Genomic DNA, 27706 nt, shown 5'->3' with positions numbered 1-27706 from the left:
TGGCGGCGCTGCGCGGCAGCGGCGATGGCGACGGCGTGCGGCGACGCGACGGCGCGACGGGACGGCGATGGCGACGGCGCGGCAGCGGCGACACGGGATGCGAGTCGGCGGCACGGGGCTCGGGGCGACGCGACGGGCGGCAGTGGCGACGCGCGGGGCGCGAGGCGACGTGACAGCGACGGCAACGGCGACGCGACGGCGACGGCGACGGCGCGCGGCAGCGGCGGCGAGTTAGGGCAAGAGACCGCAATCGAGCACCTATGGGGCAATGAACAGTGACTTTTCCTATTTAACCCCATTTTAGCCTATTTATTATATAAATTTGATTCTATAAATCCTAAATTTTGCATAAATGAAGTATACTCGATATTTGTGTTATCCCAACCAATGGATCCACTCTAGATTAATTGTACCCATATTTTATTTTTATATAATTTACTTGATTTTAATTAGAGTTAATTCTCATTCCGTCGTATTTAAATTTAATCGATACAAATATAATCGCGGTAATATTTTATTCATTTCTATCCTCACCTCATCTTTATTTTAAATTATATCTTGATTATTTCTTTTGCCAATCTAACTTTTCGGGTTTAATCCTAATTAATGATTCTTTATTCGCGATCTATGAACTCCGAAATCAAAATCCAATAAAATAGTCGAACAAAATCGGCATGATGCAATTTATTTAAAAAGTTTTTGAAGGCCCATATTTTTGGAGTTTAGATTTTTGTCGGTCGAATTTTCAGGGTGTTACACCTAGGCAGGCGAGCGAGCTCAAGCTCCACTCATTGACAACCCTAATTGAAACCACCTACTAAAACCAGTCGGACCGCCTGGTTTTTTCTTGTTCCAAAAACCAGCATGGTTTTTCTTGGTCAAAAACCAATCAACGAGGGATTAGACCGAATCGTTCGCTTCACTCTTTCTACCCGACTTCTCCTCGGCCCGAGCACACGGCGCCATCTAGCGCCTAACGCAGCTTTGCTACCAAAGCCCCCTTTGACGACCACCGAGCACCAAAGTCGTCACGCCCCCACTGAAAATGCCACCTCCATTCCCGACGCTGCTACCCATCCTAGAGGGCCGCCATGCACGGAAGCTATCGTCCCGCTTCATTGCCTGCTAGGCCTCACCGATGAGGGTGCGACCATCACTGTGGGCCTCTTGCTGAATGAGGATCCCGACGCCCACAGGGCAGTCCCCCGACGCAGGAGCAGCGCCGCCTCTGCCGCCAATACCTGTCGCCTCGACCTCCTGGAGCCTGCCACGCTGAGCACCGCCACCTAAACATCCCGCTCACCCGAAGCTATGCACCATTGCTGTAGCTCATCACTAGCACACCACCTTTGCCCACGAAATCAGGATTGATCCGCTCTTCACTCTGTTGTGTTTGATTGCAATCCCATGAAACCTTTGATGAGCTTATTTGGGAAAAAGTGACTCCAATTCCAGAACGAATCGTACTCCTCGTCCGATCCCCTCTCGTGTGTAACGCGGTCTCCCTTTCTATCTCTTCTGTCGTGTGTATTGAAACCGAACCCGTGCTTGACTCCTTCTCTACCACGACCTCTTCCAAGTTGAGTCCTCCACCATTCCAAACCAGGTTTGCTACTATCAGCACTGCTTTAGTCTTTGCCACCGGCTGGTACTGTCACTGCCTCCGTTCTTCTGTCCTGCCTTCCGTTGCATGTACACCGCTAAGTAGCAATACACCGTTAAGTAGCAATCCTCCATGCAGCATCCTATCATAAACACATCCAAACTAGCCTTTAGGATCCACCCGCCCCGGCTTCTGATTGAAAGCCATCAATTTAGTCGCGAACCGAAGCCGACAAATCGCATGCCATCTTCCCAGCCACCGAACGACCCGAGCACAACGTCTAGCCGTCTCCATGTCGAACGCAGCTCACCAAAAGGCCTGGGCTACCCTACTGTTGGTATTTTTTAATGACATTACTAGAAATATTCATTCCAAGCAATGGCGCAGAAATAGTCCTGGTATATTTATGGTTACAGAAGTAATCCGCAAGCGCACGGATATACCATTGTAGCATTTCAGCATTTCACCCGAAAGTATTCCAAGGTATCGTATTTATTTAATCCCAAGGGAAGATTGTGAAAGAGAGAACCACGCTAACATATACACATATATATTACTTGCCTTTATCAAAGCCTAGGCAGGGGTTAATTTAATATGAGGGTAGAGTGACACGAAGTGAAGCTTATAGATTTCCTCAGATAAATAATTCTAACTAAGTAGAAGAACATATAGAAAGAACTCATTTCCTATACTTCTAATAGAGTAAAGTGTACGGGCGGTCCTTAAACTTGTAGTGGTGTGTCACCTAGATCCCTAAACTCCCAAAATGCATATCTAAGTCATAGAACTTGTCATAGTTTGTCATCTAGATCCCAAATCACCACAACTCCTTCAGGATCCTACGTGGTGTTGATGTGGCATGCCACACGGACATGACGTGGCATCATTTTGACTAACAAATTAATGGGACCCATTTAAATTTTTTCTTTTTCTTTTTTTCTCTTTTTTTCCCTTTCTTCTCCTTTCTCTATGACCCGAGCAGAAGAAAGGGAAAAAAGAAGAATGAGAAGAAAACGAAAAAGAAAAAAAATGAAAAGAAAAAAAAAGAAAGGACACGTCACGTCCACGTGGCATGCCACATCAGCGCCACGAAGGATACCAGAGGGGATGTGTCGATTTGGGACCTAGATGATACACTTTGGCAAGTTCTAGGACATGATATGTAGTTTGAGAGTTTAGAGACCTATATGACACAACCCTACAAGTTTAAGGACCGCCAATGCACTTTACTTGTTCGAATATACACTCAACTTTACTCTACACTTGCTAGTATACAATCATGTGGCCATTACCTCCTAACAGTGCCCTCTTGGTGTTTCGAGAGACCACCCAGGGTTGCCAAGTTTTTTACGATAACCTGTCATGGCCGTCCAACTGGGGCTAAATACAGAGGAGTACCCTCCCCAGAAAATTGTCTTAGGAATATATACTAACGTGGAGGAATACCCGTACTGAGCTGTCACCATCAGCGGCCCACCTCTATTGTCCCGCAACATATATAACCAGATAATGATACTTACGAATCTAAGCACCGTGCTTACATTAATAAATACTACTCTACACCTCTGCAGATGATATAGAGCAACCGATAAATCAGACACTAAACCCACACCGTTGCACCTATCTGGTAGGCTACCCACACAATTATACCAATACAAATGTAAAGAACGAGTAGTACTCATACTAAGTAAAGTACCGAGAATATATAAAGAAGAGTATTTCATTAATTCGGAGAGTATTACAAAAGAGAATAGATAAACTACCAGAGCCATACCGAAATTCCTCCGAAAGCTCTGAGGACTCCAAGAACTATTCTATACTACTTCCACTTAGCACTAAACTACTAAATAAAGTATGAAGAGGAATCTTGAGATTGCTTGAGTGCGTTGAGAGAGTGAATGAGCTCCTCCTTTTATAGGACAGTTATGGGGGTTGTAGCCATGCGAGATGTCCATTTTACCCCTGCAACCGTCATTAAGAGAGCATCTGGAGCGTACACATGGAGGGCCAAGCTGGTTGGGTGCTGCCAGGGTTCGACCGAATCAGGGCCCAACAGGCCTCCAGCTTCGGTCTGCTCACTGACAGGTGGGTCCTTTAGGCGGTTGTGGCAGTTAAAGCAGTTTCCAGGACTGTTACACTTGACTTGTGGGCCCTCTTATCCTTAAACTTGCTTAGGAGTGAGGTTTCTTCACTTTCTCTTTATTTTATTTGCTAAATTCCTGCAACACATTATTCTCCAAGTATAACTGGAACTATATTATTCTGAAATAAATATGCATTGCAAGCATAGCTAATTCTCTATTATTTTAGTTATATTGACGGTCAAAATTTATCTGTAATGACCGTCAACACCTACCTAGAGTGTTCGATTCCACTGACCAAGAATGATGATTGCCTCTAGCTTCAATCAACCCGAGTGTGGGCCTCACATCTCCCTATTGAGAGCAGCTCACCAGAAAGCCCGAATCACCCGTCTGAAGTGTTCAACCCACCGATTCGATCGTCAATCACTTCTACCGCTGTCAACCCAAGAACCACATCTGGTCATCTTCATGTTGAAAGTAGCCATCAAATAGTTCAGACCGCCGCCTGAAGTGTTTGACCCACCGATTAAATTTTATTGATCGCTGCCGTGCTCCACCTTACGCACATGTCCCTCCCTGGACATAAACCGCAAGCGGCATGTGTGGGGCACCCCATCGCCTCTATCCATGGACCTCCCATAGACTCTGATTCCACTTGGTACAAAACCAGCCCATAAATTAACATCGGAAACCAAACACAGAAGAAAACATTATAGGAGATTCAAAGTTTCAAACACAATGATGACACTAAGGAGCAATTGTTAACGAGGTTTAGCCGAAGAGCTGCACCAACTCATATCCCACACTGGCATCGCACCCTACACGGCTGCTCCTCGCTGGTCACATCATGCATGGTGTGACGTGTGTGCCGCCTCCATACCTCATGCACCACATCTTCACTTGGCTGCTTGTGGGTTTAGAGTTACGTTTGGACTGCTCTTGGCCCACATCATGTGGCAGATCCAGGAATTTGTTTTTGTTGGTGTCATAGCATGTCTACGAGTGTCAAATTATGCCACATGTATATCATGCGAATCTGTTCACGCCATTGAAAGGCCCTTGTCTTAGGCCCTATTTGTTTCAGCTTAAGATTATTATAATCTAGATTATAGAACAGATTACTATAAGCTGGATTATAATAAGTCGACATAGAATAAGCTGCTAGCTGTTTGTTTCTCTGAATTATTATATGTTTGTTAGTTGTTAGTCACCCAATAATCTAAAATAAGCACATTTAGAGTAGCTTACCAGATTATAGTAATTTGGCTTATAGATTATAATAATCTATCATAATAAGCTATATGTTTGTTTCAGCTTACTCCTAATAATCCAGATTATAATAATCTTAAGCTGAATCAAACAGGGCCTTAGACATACGATGGGGCCATATTGGCATTGGCTGGCTGGGTGCGGAGCAGCGGGTTCTGACTCGCGGCCAAATCGAGGTATGCCACGTGCCATAGCTCATGGTAATGAGAGCTTCGTCACTTCCTTGTGTTAACCTTAAAATATTTCTTCCACATATATGATATACAATAAGAATCAAGGATCATAAATGGAACATAAAAAGTCTCATAAATAAATAAGTTACAAACTCATTGATCGATTCTCACAAAACATTTTATTCATAAATCAATAAACATAGTATGTGATACAATCAACTCTATAATTAGCTCTAGAGCATATCGCTAACAGCGGGGACTTCAGGGACGACACATCTCGTTAAGATGTTTGATCCTGTTGGCGTTGTACCTGCTCCTCTCTTCGCTGGTGAGGAGATCGACGATGCAATCCATGTCGAGGTTCTGCACGCTCCGCGCAGCATCGCAACATGCAGAATGTAGATCTGGGAGGATGATGTGGGAGCCCGCAGTCACATACCCCCTGCACTCGTGCAGGATGTCCTGCTTCTGGGCCTCAGTGCATTTCCTTATTTTTGGTTGTTGATGAGGGGGTTTCTTCTTGGTATTTGGCTGCACCACAGCACTCACACTAATTACCTTCTCTGCAGCTTGTGCGCTAGCTTGTTGCGCAACAAGGAGGATGAGGAGGAGTCCTCCGGCTGCTGCCACTCTCCAGGAGACCATTGTTGTAAGAGGACTAGGATGTAGATTACTCTGAAACTTTTTTTGTGTTTGGGACTCCAAGATTTTTGACGCTTTTATAAGGAGAGTAGAGCATCCATCCTGTGATATATAGCTAGTTTCATTTAATGTTGGAGATGGATGCTCAAAATGTATCCGTGCATTTAAGTCTAGTGATAGATAGATACTCTTTCAAAATTAATTAATTAATCGAAGTTCAGGGAACCAGCAAGTCAGATATAGTATATCTCTGCTTCATTTATGCATGGGAATCCATTTCTAGAGTATTAGTAATTGTCCATGGTGCTTCTATATATTGTGTATTGCAGGAAGAAAAGCATTTCCATTCTCTAAATTAATAAGATTTTTCATAACCTTCATGGGTATTTATGTGTGTTGGACAGAAACAAGATGGTGCACATGCATTTATTATTTTTGTAGAGATGAAGATTACTATTCCTTTCTTCCCACAGTTTATTTGGTGCTTGTGGAAAGAATGTTGATGTTACCTAGAGTCCTAGAGTGGGTGTGAACATTTGTTTCCTATAATTCTTCATAATGTATTAGTCTTAAGCTAGAACATCCGGTCTTATGGATAGTCAGATTACCAATGTTTTCGGCCCACACGAAAATAGCCCATGAAGGGAAAATCACAATAACCACACTTTCCACAAAGTAGATACAACAAACTAGCAGGAAAATAGAGCACAAGCTATCACAACCAGCCCCCCATAAAGAGAATAGCAACACATCAGCAAAATGGTTTGGATCCAATGATCTTGTTGAAAGGATACTGTTATCACCTTGGGGGGGTGTAGGCATTCTTCGCAGCGGATTAGTCTCATGCCAGAACTTTCGGTCTTATGGATGGAACATCTACCTCGATCCTGAAGCTCTGGTCAATAGGTAAATGGCTCACCAAAGGGAAACCATGGCAAGCATGATTTGCCTAGAGTAGATACAATAGCGTGTCCTCTAACGCTGTAGAGATGAGAGATGAGTAGATGACAAGTAACAGATAGTTGGAAAGGTAGAGGGCAAAGAGATAAAAAAAAAGATAGAGGTTCACGCTCAAAACAGAAAGTGGGAGATATGTACCAAAAAAGAACTAGAGTATCCAGGAGATGAACAGAAGAGAAGCCACATCTGTCTATCCCAAAGTTGGGGGATTACAAGAGAGAGACGTTTCGAGTCTCCGATCTGTTTATCCCAAAGTTGGGGGATTACAAGAGAGAGACGTTTCGAGTCTCCGTTAGTTACAGTTTCCCTCATAAAAATGAAACGTCGGAAAGGAGAGCAATCGTTGCCTCGCCCGCTTGCCTTGGCCTCAGCCACGGCCCGCACTTGTCTCAGCATGTGCATGTGGCATTCTCACCACCACCTCAACCGCTCAACATGTGCTCTTATTAGCAGTCTATTTAAGTTGAGGTCTTTTCTCATTGGTTTTCAATGTGGTATTGATCTCTTAACAATAATTGTGGGCCCATAAAATTTACTATGATTAATTTGGGTCTACCCACTTTAATTCTAACAACCACATCATTCGAGTTGCAAATTGATCTCTGAATATTATGAAACTAATTGTGTACTCAATTGCTGCACCTAGGACTAACATGTCTTGGTCGAAGCAACTATATATACATATGTGTCTTACGTGCATATAGTTTTAACTGATCGTGTGTACTCTCTTAATTGTTGTTGGTAAAGTTTATTGGAGCAAGATCGCTTACCATACATTTGGCATGCATGCTAATTAGTCAATAATTTGATCTAATTCAGTTTCTTTAGAATTTAGATGTGTTTGCTGTAGGAGCTCGGTTCCCTCGTTTGAAACGGCCAAAGGTTGGATTAACTGTATTTGTGCATGCACTGGCTAGTTGGAATCCCTTTTGTTAGGTCCCGTTTAGATCCCACCCTAAAATGTTACTCTGTCACATCGAACGTTTGAACACTTGCATGAAATATTAAATATAGACCTAAAAAATAACTACTCCCTCCGTCTCATTTTAAGTGCAGCCATGGCTTTCCGCGTCTAACTTTGATCGTCCGTCTTATTTGAAAATTTTTTGAAAAAAATTAAAAACGTAAGTCACGTGTAAAGTACTATTTATGTTTTGTCATCTCATAACAACAAAAATACTAATTATAAAAAAATTCAAATAAGACGGACGATCAAAGTTGAGCGCGGAAAATCATAGTTACACTTAAAATGGGACAGAGGGAGTAATTGCACAGATTGCGACTACCTTGCGAGACGAATCTTTTAAGTATAATTGCTCCATGATTTGACAATGTTGTGCTATAATAAACATGTGCTAATAACGGATTAATTAGGCTTAATAAATTTGTCTCGCGGTTTACTTACGGATACTGTAATAGTTCTTTTATTAATGTCCAAACATCATATGCGACACCCTATATAATACCTGATGTGACGTGCCAAAACTTTACACCCCTAGATCTAAACACCCCCTTAGTTTAATTTTTCACTACTCACCGAAACCATAGGAAAATCTTTTGAGAAGCACATTTATCATTTTGGATAGTTGAATAACTAGGTATGCTATAATAATAGTTACTATGTTTCTATCGCTGATGCGTTTAAACGCACACAAAGTGTATTGTAACTAAAACACGTCTCTATGTAGTAAAATTTTATCATACGTTCTCAAATACCTCATAGTAAAAAAATTTACTAATAGGCTTAATAGGGGGATTTGTGATGATTATACTTTTAATAAAAGTGCACTAACATCAGATGCATATTAACTATGAACGCACCTAGGGTGCGGTACAGTATGTCTAGTTTCTATTGTTTATAAATAATGTATTTGTATAGCTTCGTGTTGTCACTTGATACGGGTCATCTTTTAACTTTGGGCACCAATATTTAATTTATATATAATTAAATTTTCCATTTAATGAAGTATATATCTTGCATCCTAAACATACAAATTAAACTTCAAACGTCATGATTTAACCATTCAAAATTTTATTGGTGGCCGCAGGTAAAATTGTGTTGGTTATATTGGTCTCAATATTGTAGCTGGTGTACTAGATCACAAACAAGCCTAGGTTCTTTTCAGATTATTCACCAAATTATTAAAAATGATTATTTCTCCATGCTTCAAAATATATATTTCGTGAAAAAAATATTGCTTAAATCACTTGTTTCAAACTATTTATTAAAATATTTAATGTATTCCTTTAATAAGTAAATAATCCGCAGAACGAATCACTCAATAATATGTTTCAAATTGAGCTAAAGCCCACGAATACTTGCAGACCACTTTGGCAACAAGCATGGTTTACGATTCCGACAAAATCCGACTGGATTTCGCGAAATTTCGACGTTTCGACGATGCTCGAAAGTAGAAACCGTATGAAGATTTCGAGAAGTTTCATACAAATTTAAATTTGAATTGATAAAAAAGAAAAAAATCAAAAAAAATCTTATAAATAGTATGATATTCATAGAACCTATTGGGATATAAATTTTCAAAAAAAAATTATGTATTGTATGTATTTACTGAAAGTTACATCAGGAAAGAAAAAAATAAAGAATTTAAAAAAAGAAAAACAAATTACTGATCGAAATTTCGATGATTCCGATCGAAATTTCGCCAAAACCGACCGGATTTCAAGAACTTGCGGCAAACTTGGGGAATTTGTATTCAGATTTTAGTTTATGAAATTTGTTCGGAATTTACCGGTTTTCTACCGGATTTCGCGAAATTTCGAATTTCGCCAGTGCCCGAAACAGAAGGGCCTGTCGGAACAGAAAACCCTGGCAACAAGCCAACCAACCAAAGGCTGGTTTTCTCAGGCCTAGATTATGGTGCAAACCTGAATTTGAGATTTGTGACTGCACACAGTAGCAACTACACTAGATTGCTCTAGTTGTCAGGAACCCCAGGGGCCAAACTTCAACCGGCGCTTGAATTTCTTCAGAGATTTGGCTACTAGTAGCTACACAATTGTATTTCTAGGATTTAAAATTTGTCTCAAAATAATTGTTGCTAGAGAGTATTAATTATCTCATCAATCACTTCTCATTCAAATCTCTATATTCTAACTTCGACCACGCTCCCACTCACTTATACACCATTTAATAAGGGACACCATGGTTTTTCTTCTCAAACCTTAATATATGCTAAACAACTTAGAATTATAATTATTATGAGATGAAGGTACTACCTATTTAGGATCCTACGGAAAGAAAATTCAGGGAATAATAGCAGAATGGGGGAAAATAAATGGGTGCCACAAGACAAGGACAGATGATATGCATCTTCCCAGGTAGCTGCTTGCACTGAGAGATTCTTCCACTGAACCTTCCATTGCACCAGTTAATTGTGACGGGGAATTAACCCTCTTAATACCCAGAACAGCAAAAGGAGCTGTAGGTATGTTTCCATCTTTGTCGATTAGAGGCCAGCCAGGTTCAGGAATTGCTTTTGATCCAAGGTGTTTCTTCAACTAGCAGACATGAAACATGGGGTGGATATGAGAAGTTTCATATATGCAAGAGAAGCTTATAGGTAATAACCTCCACCTTATTGATCACCCTGAAAGACCCATAGTAATAGGAATGTAGCTTCCGAGAATTATTCAGATCAAGTGCATTATGACGATAGGGCTACATTAATTTTTCTTGTTCTCTATTGCACTATTCTTCCAATAAACCAGATAGAAGGGCTTTACCAAGTAAGGTGTCATGTTCAAAGAGATATGAAAGTTTGTGTTATACCACCACACTCAACTTGTCATAACAAGGATAGCCATATCCTAGGTTTAGTGGAAGTCAGGCAGCTTAAGTAAGTTTCCAAGCACTGATTTACACGTTCAGTTTGGCCATTCAATTGTGGGTAATAGGCACTACTGAAATAATACAGATATGATGGACTTCACCAAGTAAGGGTGGTTTTTGACTATAGAGAACCTGGTAAGGTGTTATGTTCAAAGAGGTATAAAAGTTTGTATCGTACCACCACTCAACTTGTGATAACAAGGATAGCCATATCCTAGATTTAGTGGAAGTCAGCCAGTTTAAGTAAGTTACCAAGTACTGATTTACACATTCAGTTTGGCTATTCGACTGTGAGTGATAGGCACTACTGAAATATAATTTGACTCCATCATCCTCAAAGACTTGCTTCCAAAGATGGCTTGTGAAAATATTGGCCCGATTACTAACAATCACGGTGGGATTCTCACATACACAAGAACATACAAAAGTTTTAGGACTCCAGACTTAACCAGTTCTAACACATCTCCATTATATGGTTGTCCGTATGTTAATCAAGAAAATACAAGTAGAACCATTATCCTTTGAGAGACCCAAACTTGGGTAATTTGAAGGTGTTAGTGAACTTTTTCAAGGTAAAGTCGTGCGATCATAGTCTTAAACCCACATCGTCGAACACAGGTTCCAGTTTTGTTAGGATTCCCCATCGATAGACCTTATATATACATGTGAGTTTCCTGCTTGCAGCATTTGGCAAGGAACCCTGAGGTGAGATATCCCACATGTTACTGGGGGTTACGATCATGATGGGGTTATCCTCTCTTGTCTGAGATTCTAACCCATGATACACAGATGTGTAGAAAATCAATTTGTAAAAGTGCAATTTAAATATATTATTATACAATTGCAACTCTGGTTTTATACAAATAAATTCTAGTTTTCCTTGATTTATTCCTGTACACTGTGCATAGGGGTGGGCAAAATAAGACCGAACCGAAGAACCGAACCGAAAAGACCGAGACCGAGACTGAAAAGACCGAGACCGAGAAATTCGGTTAGTAGTTCGGTCTCAGCAGTGGAAAGACCGAATTTTTTTCGGGTAATTCGGTTATAGGCTTCGGTTAACCGAATTAACCGAGAAAACCGAATTGTGACCCAATAGACCTAGAAGGCCCAATAAACCCAGTAAATACAACAAACCCTAGAGAAAACCTAGTCAACGCCCTCATAACCTCAATCCCTCCGATCCAATCCCCACCCTCGCGCGTCGCGCATCACGCCTTCGCCTCCATCGCACCGCCGCCTCCGCCTCTGCTCCACCTCCAACGCCGGCGCCGCCTCCTCCCTCCGCGGCTCCTTCTCAGCATCTCCAGCACCGACGCCGCCTCCTCCCTCCGCGGTTCCGCCTCCCGCACCGGCGCCGCCTCCCCCCTCCGCGGCTCCGCCTCCCGCGCCGGCGCCGCCTCCTCCCTCTGCGGCTCCTTCTCGGCGTCTCCAGCGCCGGCGCCGCCTCCTCCCTCTGCGAATCCGTCTCCAGCGCCGGCGCAGCCTCCTCCCTCCGCGGCTCCGCCTCCAGCGCCCACGCCGCCTCCATCTCCCCTCTCCAGCCAGCCCGCCTGCGCTTCGGCGCCTCCATCCCGCCGGCCGCATCCCGCATCCGTCTCCGCAGCAAGCCAGCGAAAGTTTTTTCATTCCAAAATCTCTTGAAAATTCGGTTAGACCGAGACCGAGACCGAAAAAACCGAGACCGAATTTACCGGTCCTGAGTTTTTTTGGATGAAATTCGGTCCTGAGTTTCCAAAGACCGAACTACCCGAAAAACCGAAGACCGAGACCGAATTTTTTGGTCTGACCGAATGCCCACCCCTAACTATGCATATAATCCAATGTTGCCGCGAGCTAATAACTTTTGTGGTTTTGTAATCATGATTGCTTTATTTAACTCATTCAGTATTAGTAAGTTGTAAGAGAAAGGTATTCTTGTGTATACAGGATGAACAGAGTGTCAATTACGACTAAGTCATGATGATCTCATTTAGCTGCTTGTGGGCACGTTGCGTGGGCTCTACTACTACTTCGGTTTCAACTGCTATTTCTCTGATCAGCGCTGCTATACGTACGAATTATTTCGTACGATGGTTGTACGATCAAACGGATCCCTCAGGCCTCAGTTGATCCCATATCCAAGCCCAAGCTCCTGACGTCCTGGCCTGCTATCTGGTTGGCTTGCTTGGACAGCCAATGAGCCAACCAAAGCAATTTTCTTTTCAATCATATCTTAAGCAATCCTCTTCTTAATATCTTACTGTATATAGTAATTGTACTTAGCACTCAACATTGAATTTATCATGTGGCATGGTTAAGCAAATTACGCATACAAATATGTTCCTTGAACCTTGGACAGTGATAACATTAACCCTAGTTTCAGATTAAATTAAAAATAATGGCATATGTTTTGCAAAGGAAAATTTTAGATTAAATCCATAATAATAAAGAAAGCATTTCATGGCCATGAACATTGCCTAGGAAAAAAAAGAAAGAGAGAATAATGTAAAAAAAAAAGATGATTGTGAAGCTAAAGAAAATCAAGTAAATAAGATGCCATACCTTCGTCTTCGATGCGTATGCTATTGGATTAGTTTCACACTTGCAGATTAGATCAGAACATGAAAATCAGATTTAGGGTTTGGAGTAGTGAACGTAAAGTCAGGTTTAGAGGTGAATTGGGCTTTAGGGCCCATAAGTACGCTTAGACTGCGCCGTGCGTGCCGTTTTGCCGGTGCCGTCCGTGCCTTTGCGTCTTATCGTAACAAGATCGTACTAAAAAGATTGTATGCGTAGCATTTTCCTTCTCTGATAGCTTATGGCCAATGTGGCCTTAATAAATGTATTTAATGCGTAATATGGGATATCTCAACTCTATATATGTGTATCAACTACCAATCGAAGGATTGGTACATGGAAACATACCAGGTTTCGAGATTCAAAACCAAAGGCCTACAAAGATGAAGGTGGGCAAGACATAAAATTTTGTTGTTGCCGGAGAAGACTAGATCTTATAACCATGCTTATTGCTCACTTTGAATATGCCTCATTTGGAAATTTGGAACAATAAGAAAAAAAATGACAATATTCTCCTTTGTCAAAAGGTTAGGGGCTTCTTTAAAACATTGAAATTTTACAATATTTTCATAGGAATTAGTTTAACGCCTTTAAGAAATTCATCTAGAAATCCTCCATTCAAGACCTTAATTAATTTTGCTTGGGACTGGACTTCAAAGATACTAACCCCCCCCCCCCCTCCAAAAACAAATAAAGTAAATTATGTAGTTAGGGCTACAAACAAGAGTTGGACATAGAGAAAAAAAAACAAAAAGAGCCATTTTAAGTTACAACCCATATGTAATTAAATACGTGGTGAAATGGTACCAATATTCAATAGACTAAATTTCACGTTAGACCACATGTTTTGACCAAAATTTCACAACAAACCAGGCCTCAACCAATACAATTAGTTTGCGGTTTGTACTAGAAATAAGCATAGCATGAAAATATGATAGACAACTTCATACACTTTACACAGTGAATCATGTATATAAAAAGACAAAACATTGGTTGCATTCGACTCCCTTGTTTTTCGTGCATGGTACTTTTTTTAAAAAAAAACCTATAGAATTCAAGTTTTTTTTCTAATATTTAATTAATCATACGCTAATGATAAACTTATTTTACGTGCATGGGATTAGTTCCCAACCCAGTACTGAACAAGCATTATATATTTTTTATTCTTTAGTGTGAGTGGTATCAAACCAACTAATTTCTAGTTGTATTTCATTTTTATTCATTTTCCCCTTTGTGTAGATTAATTTGTACTGTTCTTTAAACATGTCCACATCTTTGTTTCCTGATCAGCTGAAAAATCGTTTTTGGTTTGCTAGAAACTGACTCTCTAAATATATTTATCTATAATACTATGGATCACTGAGCACCTGGATTAACTTTTCTCACATATTCCCTTCGTATGCTCAACCCTGACAAACTTCCCAAAAAGTGATAAAGATATACGGTGTTAAGTGAAAATATTGGTTTATCCGAAACTTTGGATAAAATATATCACTCAGAGGGAAATTTACTCACATTGGCCTTGGGACCAATATGACCAATATTCGTAAGATTAGAGATACGTTATATAGGGATGATTTTTTTATTTAACTCGACGTCAAGACGAGGGATCTAAGGTGAACTTTTTCCTCCCACAAACTAGCCGTGGCATTCTAAAGCCCAGTTCGGCCCAATCCGAAAATAACCTCTTCCCCTCCGCCGCCGCCCAACAATTATCTAGGGTTTGCTCTTACCCGCAAAAATTTTCCCGCCATTTTGGTTCTTGGCCTCACCCCCGTTCCCGCCAAATCCTCTCGTCTCCCCCAAATCCCCGCCCTCCTCTCTCTCTCCCTTTTCCTCTCCCCACCAGAATCCAATCCCCGCCGACCCAGGCAAACGACGGTGACGCGCGACGCGGCGGAGGCGATGGAGGAAGAGATCCGCGCGGAGTTCGAGAGCAGCGGCTTCTCCATCGGCGGCGCCGACCCGGGCGCCGCCGCCGAGATCCTCTCCACGCGTACGCGCGCATGCCCCCCATGCTCCCCTGATTTTCTTTCTTCTTTTTTTTTTTTGATTCTTCGGTTCATTGGTATTTCGATATGGGCGCTGATGATGCGGTGCGCGTTGCTGTGTGGTTTGTGCAGTGCTGACCTACTGCATCAACTACAAGATGAGCCCCGCGGATCTCGTCTCCAACTGGGAGGTCTACTACCTCAACAGGTCAGCTCCACTGAATTGGGATGCACATTCTTAGCCTGTTCCACCAGGAGAGTGTCAAACTTTACTAAGATGTTCTTATTTTTGTTTGAAACAAGCTTGTAGCTCTAGAATTTTTGGGAGGTGCATCCTATTAGAGTGTTAATATCTGGTACCTAGACTGTTTTGGTGCGTGGGTTCTGAAGAAGTGGCGATCGTACCCAGCTTGATATTCTTTGCCATTTAGTATCCAACAAGTTTGGTTCATACTTTTCATAGAAGGGAGAAATGAGATTCAGAAATATACGGCATATTGCAGGAGTCCCTACGTGATGTGATTGCATTATTGCAGCCGGTTCTCTGGAGCATGCAGTTCTGATCCTGTTTCCACTTTTGGTTGAGGCACAACAACATATAACTCTGGTGTCCATATTTTGTCCTTATAGGAAAGAAAATGGTTAGAAAGTAGTACTAGATAATGGTTTAGGGAGCAATGAACTTTATCTGCTTGCCAGATATTTGGTAACCCTTTTTAAGGCAGTATGAAGTAATAGTACTGGCCAGAGTGGCAGTAGCTTTCTGGTAATGTTTCTCATTATTTACCAGTTCATGATGTACCATTAGCTTTTCTGAATTCTTATTTTAAGCTGAAAAATCATACGTCTCGCAATTATACCACTGCAAAGTAACTTTTTTTTTCTGTTTCCTGTTACGTGATGCATCAAAACTGAAGAAACTGACTTTTGCAGGCAATTGAATGGGTTAAAGCTTGAAAGCTCATATCTGGATGGTTTTCTGTCACACCTGCAAAATGAAGTAAAAGACAGGATTATAAAAGAAGAAACAAGCCTTCACATTTATTCTAGTAATGATGTTGACATGTCAGTTCCATGTCCCAGCTTCACCAATGTGCATTTCTTTAAGAGTATTTTGTTATTTCATTGTTCAATGTTAAGTGAAATCATAATATACAAGTAATTTTTGCAGGCTCTTGAGCAGTACACACACAGATGAAGAGGGATTCCTTGACACACCAAGCACTAAACAGGAAAAGCCCAATGGAGAGTCGTGTAACTCTGAGCTTACCCCACTGACCACTGATAGGCCATCATCCAGCAGATTGGCCAAAACAAATGGCGACCGCATTACCCCGTTCTCTCAACGAGTAAATAAATTTACTCAACAGTATGTTCTTAATTCTGATAACGTGGCTAGTGTGCCAAGTAAAGACGAGATTGAATCCACAGAAGATGAAGTAATTCGAAGAGTTCAACCTAGTAAAAGGTGTACCTTGCAAGTTCAACGCTCACAGCCTGAACCAGGTTGTAGGTTCATGTATGACAGAATAGAAGATAGAGTAAGGACAATTCTTACTTGTTTGTTCAATCTTCATCTACAACTGCTTGTTTAATTATCTTTCGCTTTCCAGTTTAATTATTTGGAAGATAGGATAAGGAGGTCTGGAAGCTTGTTTTCTGCATCTGGGCTTTGTGGAGAACCTGCAGATGCTACCCTTGCTTCAGAGGTTACTACATGCCACCTGAACTTTACTGGTTGAACTCATCATCATCCCTGTCCTGGAAGCATATCTAATTATATATTTTTATTTTTAGGAGAGTATGTTTTCAGTTGGCATGGTAATTTGTGATGGGGAAGGTCATCTAAATGAAAAATCTATCTTGCTACAAGGCAGGTAAATGTTGATTCTCAAACTAGTTCATGTGGAAAACAACATTTCATCACCCTTTCTTCTTTATGCTAACTAAATGAGATTTTTCTTTTTAGTGTTGAGCACTCCAGGGGACAGCATGTACGCTTAGACTTGAAGGACGTAGACCGGTTTTCCTTGTTTCCTGGGCAGGTATCTGTATTCTGTTCATATCTCATATTTATTATCAATTACATTAAATTAATACCGAGTTGAATGACAGGTCGTTGGCATTCAAGGCCACAATCCTAGCGGGCATTGTTTTGTTGTGTCAAAGTTGAATGATTCCATACCAAACTTTGTTGATGCTCAACTGCCTCGTGCTAAGAAACAAGCTGTGGACAGTGAAGGCAACCAAAGTTCTGACGTTGTATCAAGAGTGCTATCATCAGTTAGTTCCTACTACCATTTGAGAAAACAATTGGATACATGCCCTTTTATCCAATGATCAATGCGTATTGATAAATTTCTTAGCTTATTGATATTTATTCACTTTTCTTTTAGCTTAATTAAATTGTCAATAACACAGGAGGTTTTAATAATACTAGGTCACTGTACATCTTATTGTTAAAGTTAGTAAATAATTTTTGCTTCCTATATTTGTTGCTATATAGTTCGTTATGCTTCATTTACATATTCTAATTTCAGGTAGCCACTAAAAGTGTAGAGTTGAATAATAAAACCATGGATCTTAAGAAGTAACAAAAAAAATGCAACAAGTAACAACCATACTTGATTCACTGTGAAATGATAATGGAACATCAAAGCTACTGTTCTCATGTTTGAAGGTATCATATGTCTTATAGGTCATTGCAGCAGGTCCCTATACAACGAGTGATAATCTGTTGTTTGAACCTTTGCAAGAATTGATATCTTATGCCAGTCGTAAGCAGCCTCAACTTCTTATATTGGTGAGGCATTTGAATCTTGTTGAAGCAATTTAATATGTTTGGCACTCCGTACCAATTGATGTGTCTTGGATGCAGATGGGACCCTTTATTGATTCTGATCATCCTGAAATAAAAAAGGGAGCTGTTGATAAGAGCTTTCAGGACATATTTCTTTTCGAAATTCTGAGAAAGGTAGGCACCACAGAAGATTTCATGCTGGCAGGTAATGAAATACACAACTGAGTAACATTTATATTTGATGTCTTTGTCCAGCTTCAAGACTTCACCCAGTATTTGGGGCACAATGTTCGTGTGATTCTTATTCCATCCGTACGTGATGCCCACCATGACTTTGTTTTTCCCCAGGTGTGTAATTCCTCATTCAGAGCCAGGCTTGTCTTGTCTAATTTGCAATTATGAAGAGGTTGCCATTTTTCATTATCTATTAGGCACATGACTTTTATTCATCTACGACATTTTTGGCCTAAAAATATCCTATATCTTGGCATTCTGCAGCTTATCTCTCTGATAGCTTATTATGATTATTATTATTTAAGCCTTCTTTTGATGCTGCTTTCACATGCTTGACATAACTGTATTTTTGCTGTCTGCAGCCTGCATTTGACTTGAATTTACCAGAAGACATCACGCATCAGGTAGTAATACGATCTTTGTGATAATATCTGTTTTCTTGCGAAATATTTGATAATAATTCCCTTGTTCTGAAATGGTTTCACAAATTATGCAGATTACTTGTCTGGCTAATCCAAGCCTATTCAGTTGTAACGAGGTACTGTACCGTATCCAAATGAAAGAAATGATTGTGTGGTGATATATACTTTAATTATTACAGAGGCAAAGTACATGTATTCTAATCGTGAAAATGTCTACAAATGGCATCCCTAGGTTATTGAATCATTTGTGCTATTCTGCTAAGAAATCAGGTTATTCCTTGTTTTCCATTAAAAATTCACATAATCCTTTATTCACATTTTAGTTCAAAAATGTCACTGACACATAATGATCATGGCAATGAATAGTAAATAAGGGAACCACAATTTTATTGTGTTTGCCTACTAAGATATTTATTTACCTAATTTTGGAACTTGTCTATGTGCTGAATACATATCATCCATATTAAGGACGAACTTATTCTATATAAGAAGTTCTCCTAAGCTGTATTACTTGTGTTCCAGATACACTTTGGCTGCTGCACAATGGATATCCTGAAACATCTGAGTGGTGAAGAAATTTCTCGCAAGCCACCTGGTGAAAAGCATGGTGACAGAATTGGTAGAATTTGCACACACATATTGAAGCAACAAAGGTAATTACATATATCTTGATAATGGTGCTACTCAGGGCAGAGTTTTTATTAATGGACTCTGATATAGTACTCTTCCTATAGCTATTACCCTTTATATCCTCCTCCTGCTGGTGTACCCTTGGACTTTTCACTCGCTAACGGAGCACTGGAGATCGCATCAGCTCCTGACGTTCTCCTGCTTCCTTCTGACCTTGCTCCATTTGTGAAGGTAATTGTGACAAGAAATGTTATTGGAATTTTAAATTGATATGCATAAATTTGAGTTGTGATCATCAGGGAGCTTAAACATGTCACTTATTGTTTCTTTTTCCTTTCCAAATGAAATGATTTACACTTCAACAGGTGCTTTCCCTCGATGAAAGTAGCGAAGAACCTAAGCGTTTTATTTGCATGAACCCTGGGAGATTAGCAAAGGGCATTGGTGGAGGCACATTTGTAGAACTCAACTACAACGAGGACACAGACAAGACAAGCGCCTCCCTTATTCGCATCTAGTTTTCCGAATGCCGTAATTTATAGGCTGATGAGAATTAGGAAAGCTTCCTTTCTTATGTAACACACCCCTTACTGCTCAACAGTAAAGGATCGAAATTCTTCATGGTTCTTTATGTGGTAAGCTTTCCTAATTGGTCAACGAAAATCAGTTCATTTGCGTTATCCTTGCTGTGATTATTCTTGGAGTAGTGTACGGTACTAGCATTTTCTGCTAACAAGGTGATTTTACTGTGAACTAACAACTGTTCTGATCTTGTTCCACATGACCACATCCCATTGTGAATAAGAATCAGGAAGCTACTTGATCAATTAAGTTATCAAATACGTCTTTGTGTTTTTTACCTTTTTGTTTATGGAACTAACAAGTGTATGGGCAGATAAACATTTTTAATTCATTATTTGTGTTACACGTGTCTACTATATGGTATAACCAATTGCTCACTCTGACCAGATTAGCTAATTCAGTATGCAACGGACTGGTCAGAAATGGCTCTTTTTTTAGTGTTGGCAAGCCTACTTCTGGTAGTTCATGGATGACAAAAAAAAGGTTCTTTTGGTATCTGCCATTAGCTCTTTTTTTTTCTTTCTTTTATTGGATCCTTCTGGGTGTGCAACACGATTATTATGCATTGTTTAAATGGACCTAAATTCTGGTCTTTCCAGAGGTGTGTGGGCCGGGATTTTGTCCTATCCAAAAAAAGTTTTTAGTGTCGGCGTCTTTTTTTTTTTTCCCTTAACATTTTTTTGGTACATCCTGCCTTGTCACCTTGTATTTGTTAGCTCTGTTTCGAGGGAAAAGAAATCCTGAATTGGAGTTTCAGTCATATGCAGCTATTTTCTGTTCAAGGATGATTGTGCAATACCAATGCTTTTGTTAGAGGTGGAGAATTGGATGACTTCGGAAATAGTGGTTGTGCTGAAAATGGTCATGGAAATTCTTGACCAATTGAGCGTAATTTCCGTATAAGTGGTACTGTTTATGTTTTTAGCTATATATAAAAATTGTTTTTCTAGTTTGTTTTAGCGGTATATTGATAAATATGTTTAATTCTCAACCAACCAAACATTGTTTCCAAAGAGATACTATCAACTCTGACCGTTTTCATCCCTAGCTACAGATAAGTGTTACACTGTGAACCACGACAATTCTAGGCATTATCTAATTGGTCAAAATTGCATTTGCATTCGAGTTAGCTCATTGTCAAATCCTTAGACTATGATACGGGTACCCTGTTCAATTGAAAACTGTTGTCCAAATACGGTTATCTATGATGTTTCAGAAGGATGTCACAGAGCACAAAAATAAAATAAGGTCATTTTTAAATACAGAAACTTTACACGAGCATTGTAAGAATCAGTTTAATTTATGCAAAAATCGTGAAAAGAAAAGCCCTAATGTTCTAAATGAGTATACTTTGGAACGAAGGGATCTTACAAGAATTTCACATGAATTAGTTTGATTCTTATGAAAATCCTGTAAAATTGCATCCATCCAAATCATGCAAAAAAAATTTCAACAGAAGTGCAGAAATGCAGTCACTGCTCCTTGCTGCTCTCTTTTCTTTTGTTTTCTCTGAAGAATTCCAGCCACAGGTTGCTCACCCAGAGCACGCTCACCACGATCCCGGCGCCGATCACCACCGTCCACGACGCCCGCGCCCACGCCGGCAACGCCTCGCCGCCGGCGCCGCCGCCGCCGTCCGACGCGTAGTAGAACCGCACCATCCTCACGAACCACGCCGGCCCGAGCACCGCCCTCATGGCGGTGTACGCGGCGTAGAACGGGAGCGACAGCCGCGCGTGCGCCGCGGCCGCCGCGGGCGAGCCGGCGCGCCGCATGCCGGCGAGCGTCCACAGGTTCTGCGCGAGGCTGGTGGCCTCGGCGAGCACCTCCATGACGAGCAGCGCGCAGGCGCCGCGGCGCGCCGCGGCGCGGCAGGTGGCGAGCACGTAGAGCGTGGCGAGGTGGTGCGCCACGAAGAGGCGCTCGCCCGGGAGGAGGACGAGGTAGTGCGCCAGGTCGACGGCGAAGTAGGCCGTGCTGAAGTCGAGGGCGAGCTCGTCGGCGCGCGTGTTGGGCGCCGCGAGGTCGCCGGCGACGCCGACGCAGCAGCCGCGCGGGTTGGACAGCACGGCGCGGAGCGCGAGCGCCGCCGCCGGCGTGCCGTGGAACAGCGACGCGAAGCAGCTCGACGCCTCCGCCCTCTGCGCGCCGCCCCACCGCCGGAACACGACGAGGTACCCGACGAGGTATATAGCCGCGAACATCGCCAAGAACGGCAAGAACATGGACTCCGCCGCCGCCTCCGCGCCCGCCGCCATTGCCGCCCACCACCTGTTCGACCGATCACAACTGCACAATGCCACGCCACGCCGGCCGTGGCGGCGAGGAAGAAGAAAGATTGGTGTTGCGTGTGGGATTGAGATCGAGAGGATTGGTTTGGTTGGATTGGCTGTGAGATGATGAGCACTCGCTTTCTGAAATGGTTAGAGTTTTATTCTCAAGGCATATCCTTTCTGCAATTCTGCAAACTCCTGCAAATTCTGACAGCGATAGTTTTTGACCTACTGAAGTTGTGTGAAATTCACAAAAAAAAATAATGGTTATATAATTTTAGATTGGCTATGATTTGTTTGACAGACGTTCTTGCTGAATTTTGAGGCAACTGTAAATGCTCAGAGCATCCAAAGTTCAGAAAGGATAAAAGGCAGAGCTTTGATCGAATTGTCACGTCCAAAGTGGATGTAAGGGCTGGTAGTTTGGTGTGTTTTGGACGTTTAGTGATTAGGCTTAATAAGGTTATGGTTGAAATTTGGAGGAGCAGCAGTTTTCACTTGTGACAAATGAGGGCTGTCAAGTCATGGAGAAACCTCTTGAATTTTCAAGGTTTGGGTGGGTTACAACTCAGAAGCTAGTGCTATGTTAAATTGTCCCGATGCTAAGAAAGCCAAATTTGGTAATGTTTGTTTGGTAGGAGTTGCCGAGTTGGAGATTGTGATGCTTGATCTTTTGGAATTGTGTTGCTCGAGTTCTTGGGATCTTCATAAGTTGTCTGATTCACCAACTGAATGATACGGAAATGAGGTGCTCGTTCTTTCTGATAGGTCCGGATCAGTAGAAAATTAACAGCACCATCGTTTCTATGCTTATAGTACTTTTATATGTGTGTCCTGAGTGATTCAAAAACAAATGTTGTAAAATAAACTACGATAAAAAAAACCATAAAATCAACTTCAAAACTAAGTTTTAAGTTTCAAGTTTTAGCTTATAAGCACCATAAGTTTCAGTGCACTTGGCTGATTTTCAAGAAAAGCATCGTGATATCTTTAGAGTCTATTACATTCACTTGGTTTACAAGTCAGAACTTTGTTGCTGATGTTTCTCAAATTGACAGGCCACCATCAACCGGCAGCACCTGCACCATCACAAATTAAGCAACTTAATCTCTCAAAACATGTTCATTTGATCACATATCTGAAGACCATTTTCTGCAGTTGTGCTTGCCTGCCCAGTGATGTAGCTTGCAGCAGGATGGACGGCCAGGAACTCCACCAGACCGGCTATCTCTTCTGGTTTGCCAAACCGTCCTGAAATTTGCATCAGAAACAGCAAAAACAAATCAAAATTCAGAATTTCTTCTTCAGAACCAGTGTAGAGAACACTGCAACTAACCTAACGGTATCGTCTCGAGAGCCTTCTGTTCGACATTGTCGCCTAGTTTTGCGGTCATGTTGGAGGTCACCCAGCCAGGAGCAACGGCGTTCACCTGCAAAACCAAGTTTGGCACAAGCTCAATCAGCAAGTGCTTCAGAATTTGTTTCTTCTGTTCTTCAGACTGCAGTTGTAGTGACATGATCACTGCTACTGCTAGCTGAGTACTTGCATTGATGTTTCTGCTGCCGTACTCCCTGGCCATGGCTTTGGTCAGACCGATCACCCCGGCCTTGGCAGCGCAGTAGTTGGCCTGCCCAATGTTGCCGATGATCCCGGAAACCGAGGTGATGTTGATGATCCTTCCCTGTAGCAAATCAGACAACCAAAATCTTCAATGAAACTCTATCAGATTATGGCCTATCACGAGCAAGCTTTCCAGGCTCCTAAACACTGCAGTTTTCACAAAAACTTTCCATAAGTAAGTTCCTTAGAATACTTATTTAAAAACAAACTATCAACCTTGCAATAGTTAATTCACTCGTTTGTGGCCTTGAACAATTTCACAAAATGAGATAATCTACTATCCATTCATAACAAAGGAGCTGTGCAACTTCATTTCATAGCAAGTGCTCCTCTCAGGACAGAAATGTCAGATTTTTCATCCCCATCCAGGGATTTGCAGAGTACCAACCTTCTTCTTCATCATCATCACCCCCGCCGCAGCCTGAAAGAACAGCAGGCAGAATCTGAAGCTCATGGGCAAGATCAAATTTGGTACTCCGTCCCAGAATAAATACGCGAATTTGGACATAGGCTATACACCGTATAAAAAATGAACTTATTCTGGGATAGAGGTAGTACGAGGTAGGTGGCAAAGGAAGATCATCAAGTGAACTTACCTGAGCGCAGAGGTAGACGCCGGTGAGGTTGACGTCGACGACCTCCTGCCACTGTGTCCGCTTCATCCGCATCAGCAGTGCGTCTCTTGTGATCCCTGCTCAAAACCAGTACACACCTAGCTTGTCATAATTCCATCTAAAATCCACCAAAAAATGTTGTAGAAATGCAATCCAGAACTAGCATTGCTCACACAACCTGCATTGTTCACCAGCACGTCTAGTGTTCCCCAAGTGTCAATTGCCTGTAGCAAACATACTCAAAGAAAGAACAGCACCCAATAATCAACCCATGTAGTCAATTGGATAACTAAATGTCAGGGGTACTTTGAAAAGTAGGAATTTGTAGCATTTTCACATGGATTAGTTCGATTCTCGTAAAATTCCTCCGTTCGAAAGGAAGCCCTTCCATAGAAAAGATACCGAAAATGCATACTCACGGCTCTCATCATGGATTCGACCTCGGCTTCGATGGAGACGTCAGCAGAGAAGGTGATCGCGGTGCCCCCGGACTCCTCAATCTGAATAATGGAAGAACAATACATTGTGCAAGTTGTTATGCAGAATAGGAGGAGGCAGAACATGGCATGGCAGTGCATCAAGATCAACTAGGATGAGTGATTTAGTTTACCTCTCTGCACACTTCTTCAGCTTCCATACCTGACTTGGCATAGTTCACAATCACCTTAGACAAACAAAAGCCTTACATAAGTTAATTTGTTTCATTGTACCTTCTATATTTTTAATTCTTCAATTGACCTATGTTCTTTGCTACCAATTCCTCATATATATTTAAGAAAATTTCAGGTGAATCATAAATAACAAAATAGTTATTGGAACATCTAGTCAAAAACTTCTACTTGATTTCGTGGATTTTCACCAAAATTATAAAAACATATCTAAGGTGGAATCATGAAAATAAAATAAAATAAAAGATTGTAGTAAATTTAGGGAGTGCAAGTTCAGTATAAGGCCTTGCAGCAAATGCAATAACCTGAGCTTGCAAGGCCTTATACTGAACTTGCAATTTCATATATTTGTGCAAGTATAGATGAGTAACTGAGAAAAAAACTAGAAGACTGACAAGAAGAAAATTTGTTATTGTTCCTTTTCAAGGAATAACAACAGTAATCAAGGTTGTTGGTTTCTCGGCTGTTGAACATATCAGACTAGAAATAATTACCTTGCACCCTGCTTTGCCAAGAGCCACAGCGATGGCTCTTCCAATCCCTCTAGATGCTCCAGTGACCACTGCAACTGGGGCTGCAAGCTTTGCCCGGCCATCCATGTTCACTCCATTGGTGACCCTAATTGCTTGATGGCTTCTTCTACCTACATCAAAGTTCTTTATTTGTTTATCAAATCAAGAATAATATGCCCCACAGGTATTGCTAATCTCTTGTTTCAACTGTCATTTAAGACATTAAACACAGTCTCCAGTGCATAGGTTTGTGATCATTGCTTTTTTTCTTCTGATCATATATTGATAAAATTAATGAAAATATAACTATGTTAATGTATTTTTTCATGATAAATCAAGCAATGTCATATTCATATACCAGATCTCAAATACTTCTATATACATTAGAAATATAAGATTTCAAGATTATACTAAAAGCTTTGATCAATTGCCTGATGAGACGAGGTTATTGGCCGGCGGCTGACACCGCCGGAGCCGGCCAGGGCGACACGGCGGAGGTGGCGTGCCGGCGACGAGCCCGGCGTAGTATGCGGCGGAGGCCATGGCCGGCGGATGAGGTTAATATATAGAGTAAAAGTTGTTAATAGTTTTCTTACCGTATGGGATCTTAATATCTAGAGTATGCATGTGTTAGTACAAGCAACGTAAAGAATGCTGCCCCATTTTTAATGGAGGTTTGCTTTGCATGATAGTAAGAGTGTGTAACTGAATGGTTAAACATGCAGTTATGTGGATCGATCACCCTATCATCCACTGGTGGAGAAACCCTTTGTAGTCCCGGTTCGTAACCCCCCTTTAGTCCCGGTTTCCAAACCGGGAGTACCAATCCGGGACTAAAGATCGCTATCTTTAGTCCCGGGTGAAATAACCGGGAGTAAAGATCGATCTTTAGTCCCGGTTGGTAACACCAACCGGGACTAAAGATCGAGCTGACCTTTTTTTTTGCATGCCCCTGTTGCTGCATGGTTTATATATATATATATATATATATATATATATATATATATATATATATATATATATATATATATATATATATATATATATATATATATATATATATATATATATATATATATATATATATATATATATATAAACCATGCATATATATATTTCAATACATATATATATGCATACATATATATATATGTATTTATACATATATATGTTATGCAAATGCATATGTATATAGATATATATCTGAACAAAATATATTTACATTATAGAAAATGTGTACACATGCATATAGAAACATATGTAGTCATGTATTAATTACAATCCATTATATGTCCTAGCTAGCTACGATTTCGACGTAGTAGTACTCGCTGCTAGCTCAGAAGCTAAGGACCGGTGAATTGTGTTTCCGTCATAGTAGAATTCACCCTTGGGATCAAGGATTTCTTCGTTGATGAATCCCATGAGTTGTTCTTGAACCGCCGCGATAAATTCCTTGTGTGTGGTCAGGTTATCCCTCATGTGAATAAACTATATGAATGTATGAAATTGATTAGTAATTAAACAAGAAATCGCTACGTAATGAAATTTTGAATTTATTTGTACGTACATCGAGCTCTCTTGTGGTGATGATTTGGTCTGCAAGGCAGTGGCAATACTCGCACACGTAATAGCCGCACAAGTTAGTTCCCTGCTTTTGCTTTGCGCACTACAAATAAATGACAAACAACGAGAGATCTAATTAATATACACTTGTATGTATTTGAATCGGAGAAATATAAATGTAGAGCATGTGTACTCACAGGAAATTTGAACTTCCGCCTAAGTCTTTCTCTCCATTTGCCGCGGACCAAATGACGGAACCGATACCAAGCCCTACATGGAGTTTAAAGCTATGATTCGTAGTAGCAATTAACATAACAAGATTTTCTTAATTAACAAAGGAACTTATGACGGTACCTGTCTATAAGTTCGAAAACCTTGTCAAACGTAGACTCTTTTTTATCCATTGAGTCATATACGTTGATGGTGCAGGCCTCCAGGTCGATGAGTAAAAGCACCCAGTGGAATCTGCAATGTGCGTGGGATGCATTACATATGAAACACTTAGCAAGTTCGTACGGGAATGAAATTTGGTATGTAGGAAGACAGTAAAATTAAACTAACTCTGTGTTGTATGGCAACAGTATGAACGTCTTGTAATGCTGCGCCTTCAGGAGATGGACGAGATTGTCCTCTGTTTCTTGTGGATATTGGTCGAG

At 41.1% G+C, this 27706-nt stretch overlaps 3 protein-coding genes across 3 annotated transcripts; 1 reads left to right on the top strand and 2 right to left on the bottom strand.

Moving 5' to 3' along the window:
- Window positions 1-14984: 14984 nt before the first annotated feature.
- On the top strand, window positions 14985-20074 carry LOC4351872 (uncharacterized). The gene is made up of 16 exons (XM_015763490.3): window positions 14985-15136; window positions 15264-15339; window positions 16065-16196; window positions 16303-16672; window positions 16745-16840; window positions 16929-17008; window positions 17101-17176; window positions 17247-17414; window positions 17830-17934; window positions 18010-18105; window positions 18187-18279; window positions 18528-18569; window positions 18662-18703; window positions 19110-19240; window positions 19322-19448; window positions 19583-20074. Exons 1-16 carry the CDS (start codon window positions 15046-15048, stop codon window positions 19733-19735), a joined length of 1878 nt encoding a protein of 625 aa, XP_015618976.1. The 5' UTR covers window positions 14985-15045; the 3' UTR covers window positions 19736-20074.
- Window positions 20075-21027: 953 nt separating this feature from the next.
- LOC4351871 (TLC domain-containing protein At5g14285) lies at window positions 21028-22768 on the bottom strand. The gene has a single exon (XM_015763464.3). It carries the CDS (start codon window positions 22055-22057, stop codon window positions 21272-21274), a length of 786 nt encoding a protein of 261 aa, XP_015618950.1. The 5' UTR covers window positions 22058-22768; the 3' UTR covers window positions 21028-21271.
- Window positions 22769-22851: 83 nt separating this feature from the next.
- Window positions 22852-26118, bottom strand: LOC4351870 (3-oxoacyl-[acyl-carrier-protein] reductase 4). Its single transcript, XM_015763463.3, has 11 exons — window positions 25919-26118; window positions 25470-25618; window positions 24918-24971; window positions 24727-24807; window positions 24486-24531; window positions 24290-24384; window positions 24082-24114; window positions 23620-23754; window positions 23409-23502; window positions 23241-23323; window positions 22852-23151 (listed from the first exon to the last, which is right to left on the bottom strand). Exons 1-11 carry the CDS (start codon window positions 26028-26030, stop codon window positions 23119-23121), a joined length of 915 nt encoding a protein of 304 aa, XP_015618949.1. The 5' UTR covers window positions 26031-26118; the 3' UTR covers window positions 22852-23118.
- Between the last annotated feature and the right edge of the window lie 1588 nt (window positions 26119-27706).

The sequence above is a fragment of the Oryza sativa genome, chromosome 12 (assembly GCF_034140825.1).
Source record: "Oryza sativa Japonica Group chromosome 12, ASM3414082v1".
Lineage (NCBI taxonomy): Eukaryota > Viridiplantae > Streptophyta > Magnoliopsida > Poales > Poaceae > Oryza > Oryza sativa.
The sequence above is the reverse complement of the archived record's forward strand: the minus strand, read 5'-3'. Positions and strand labels throughout refer to the sequence as shown.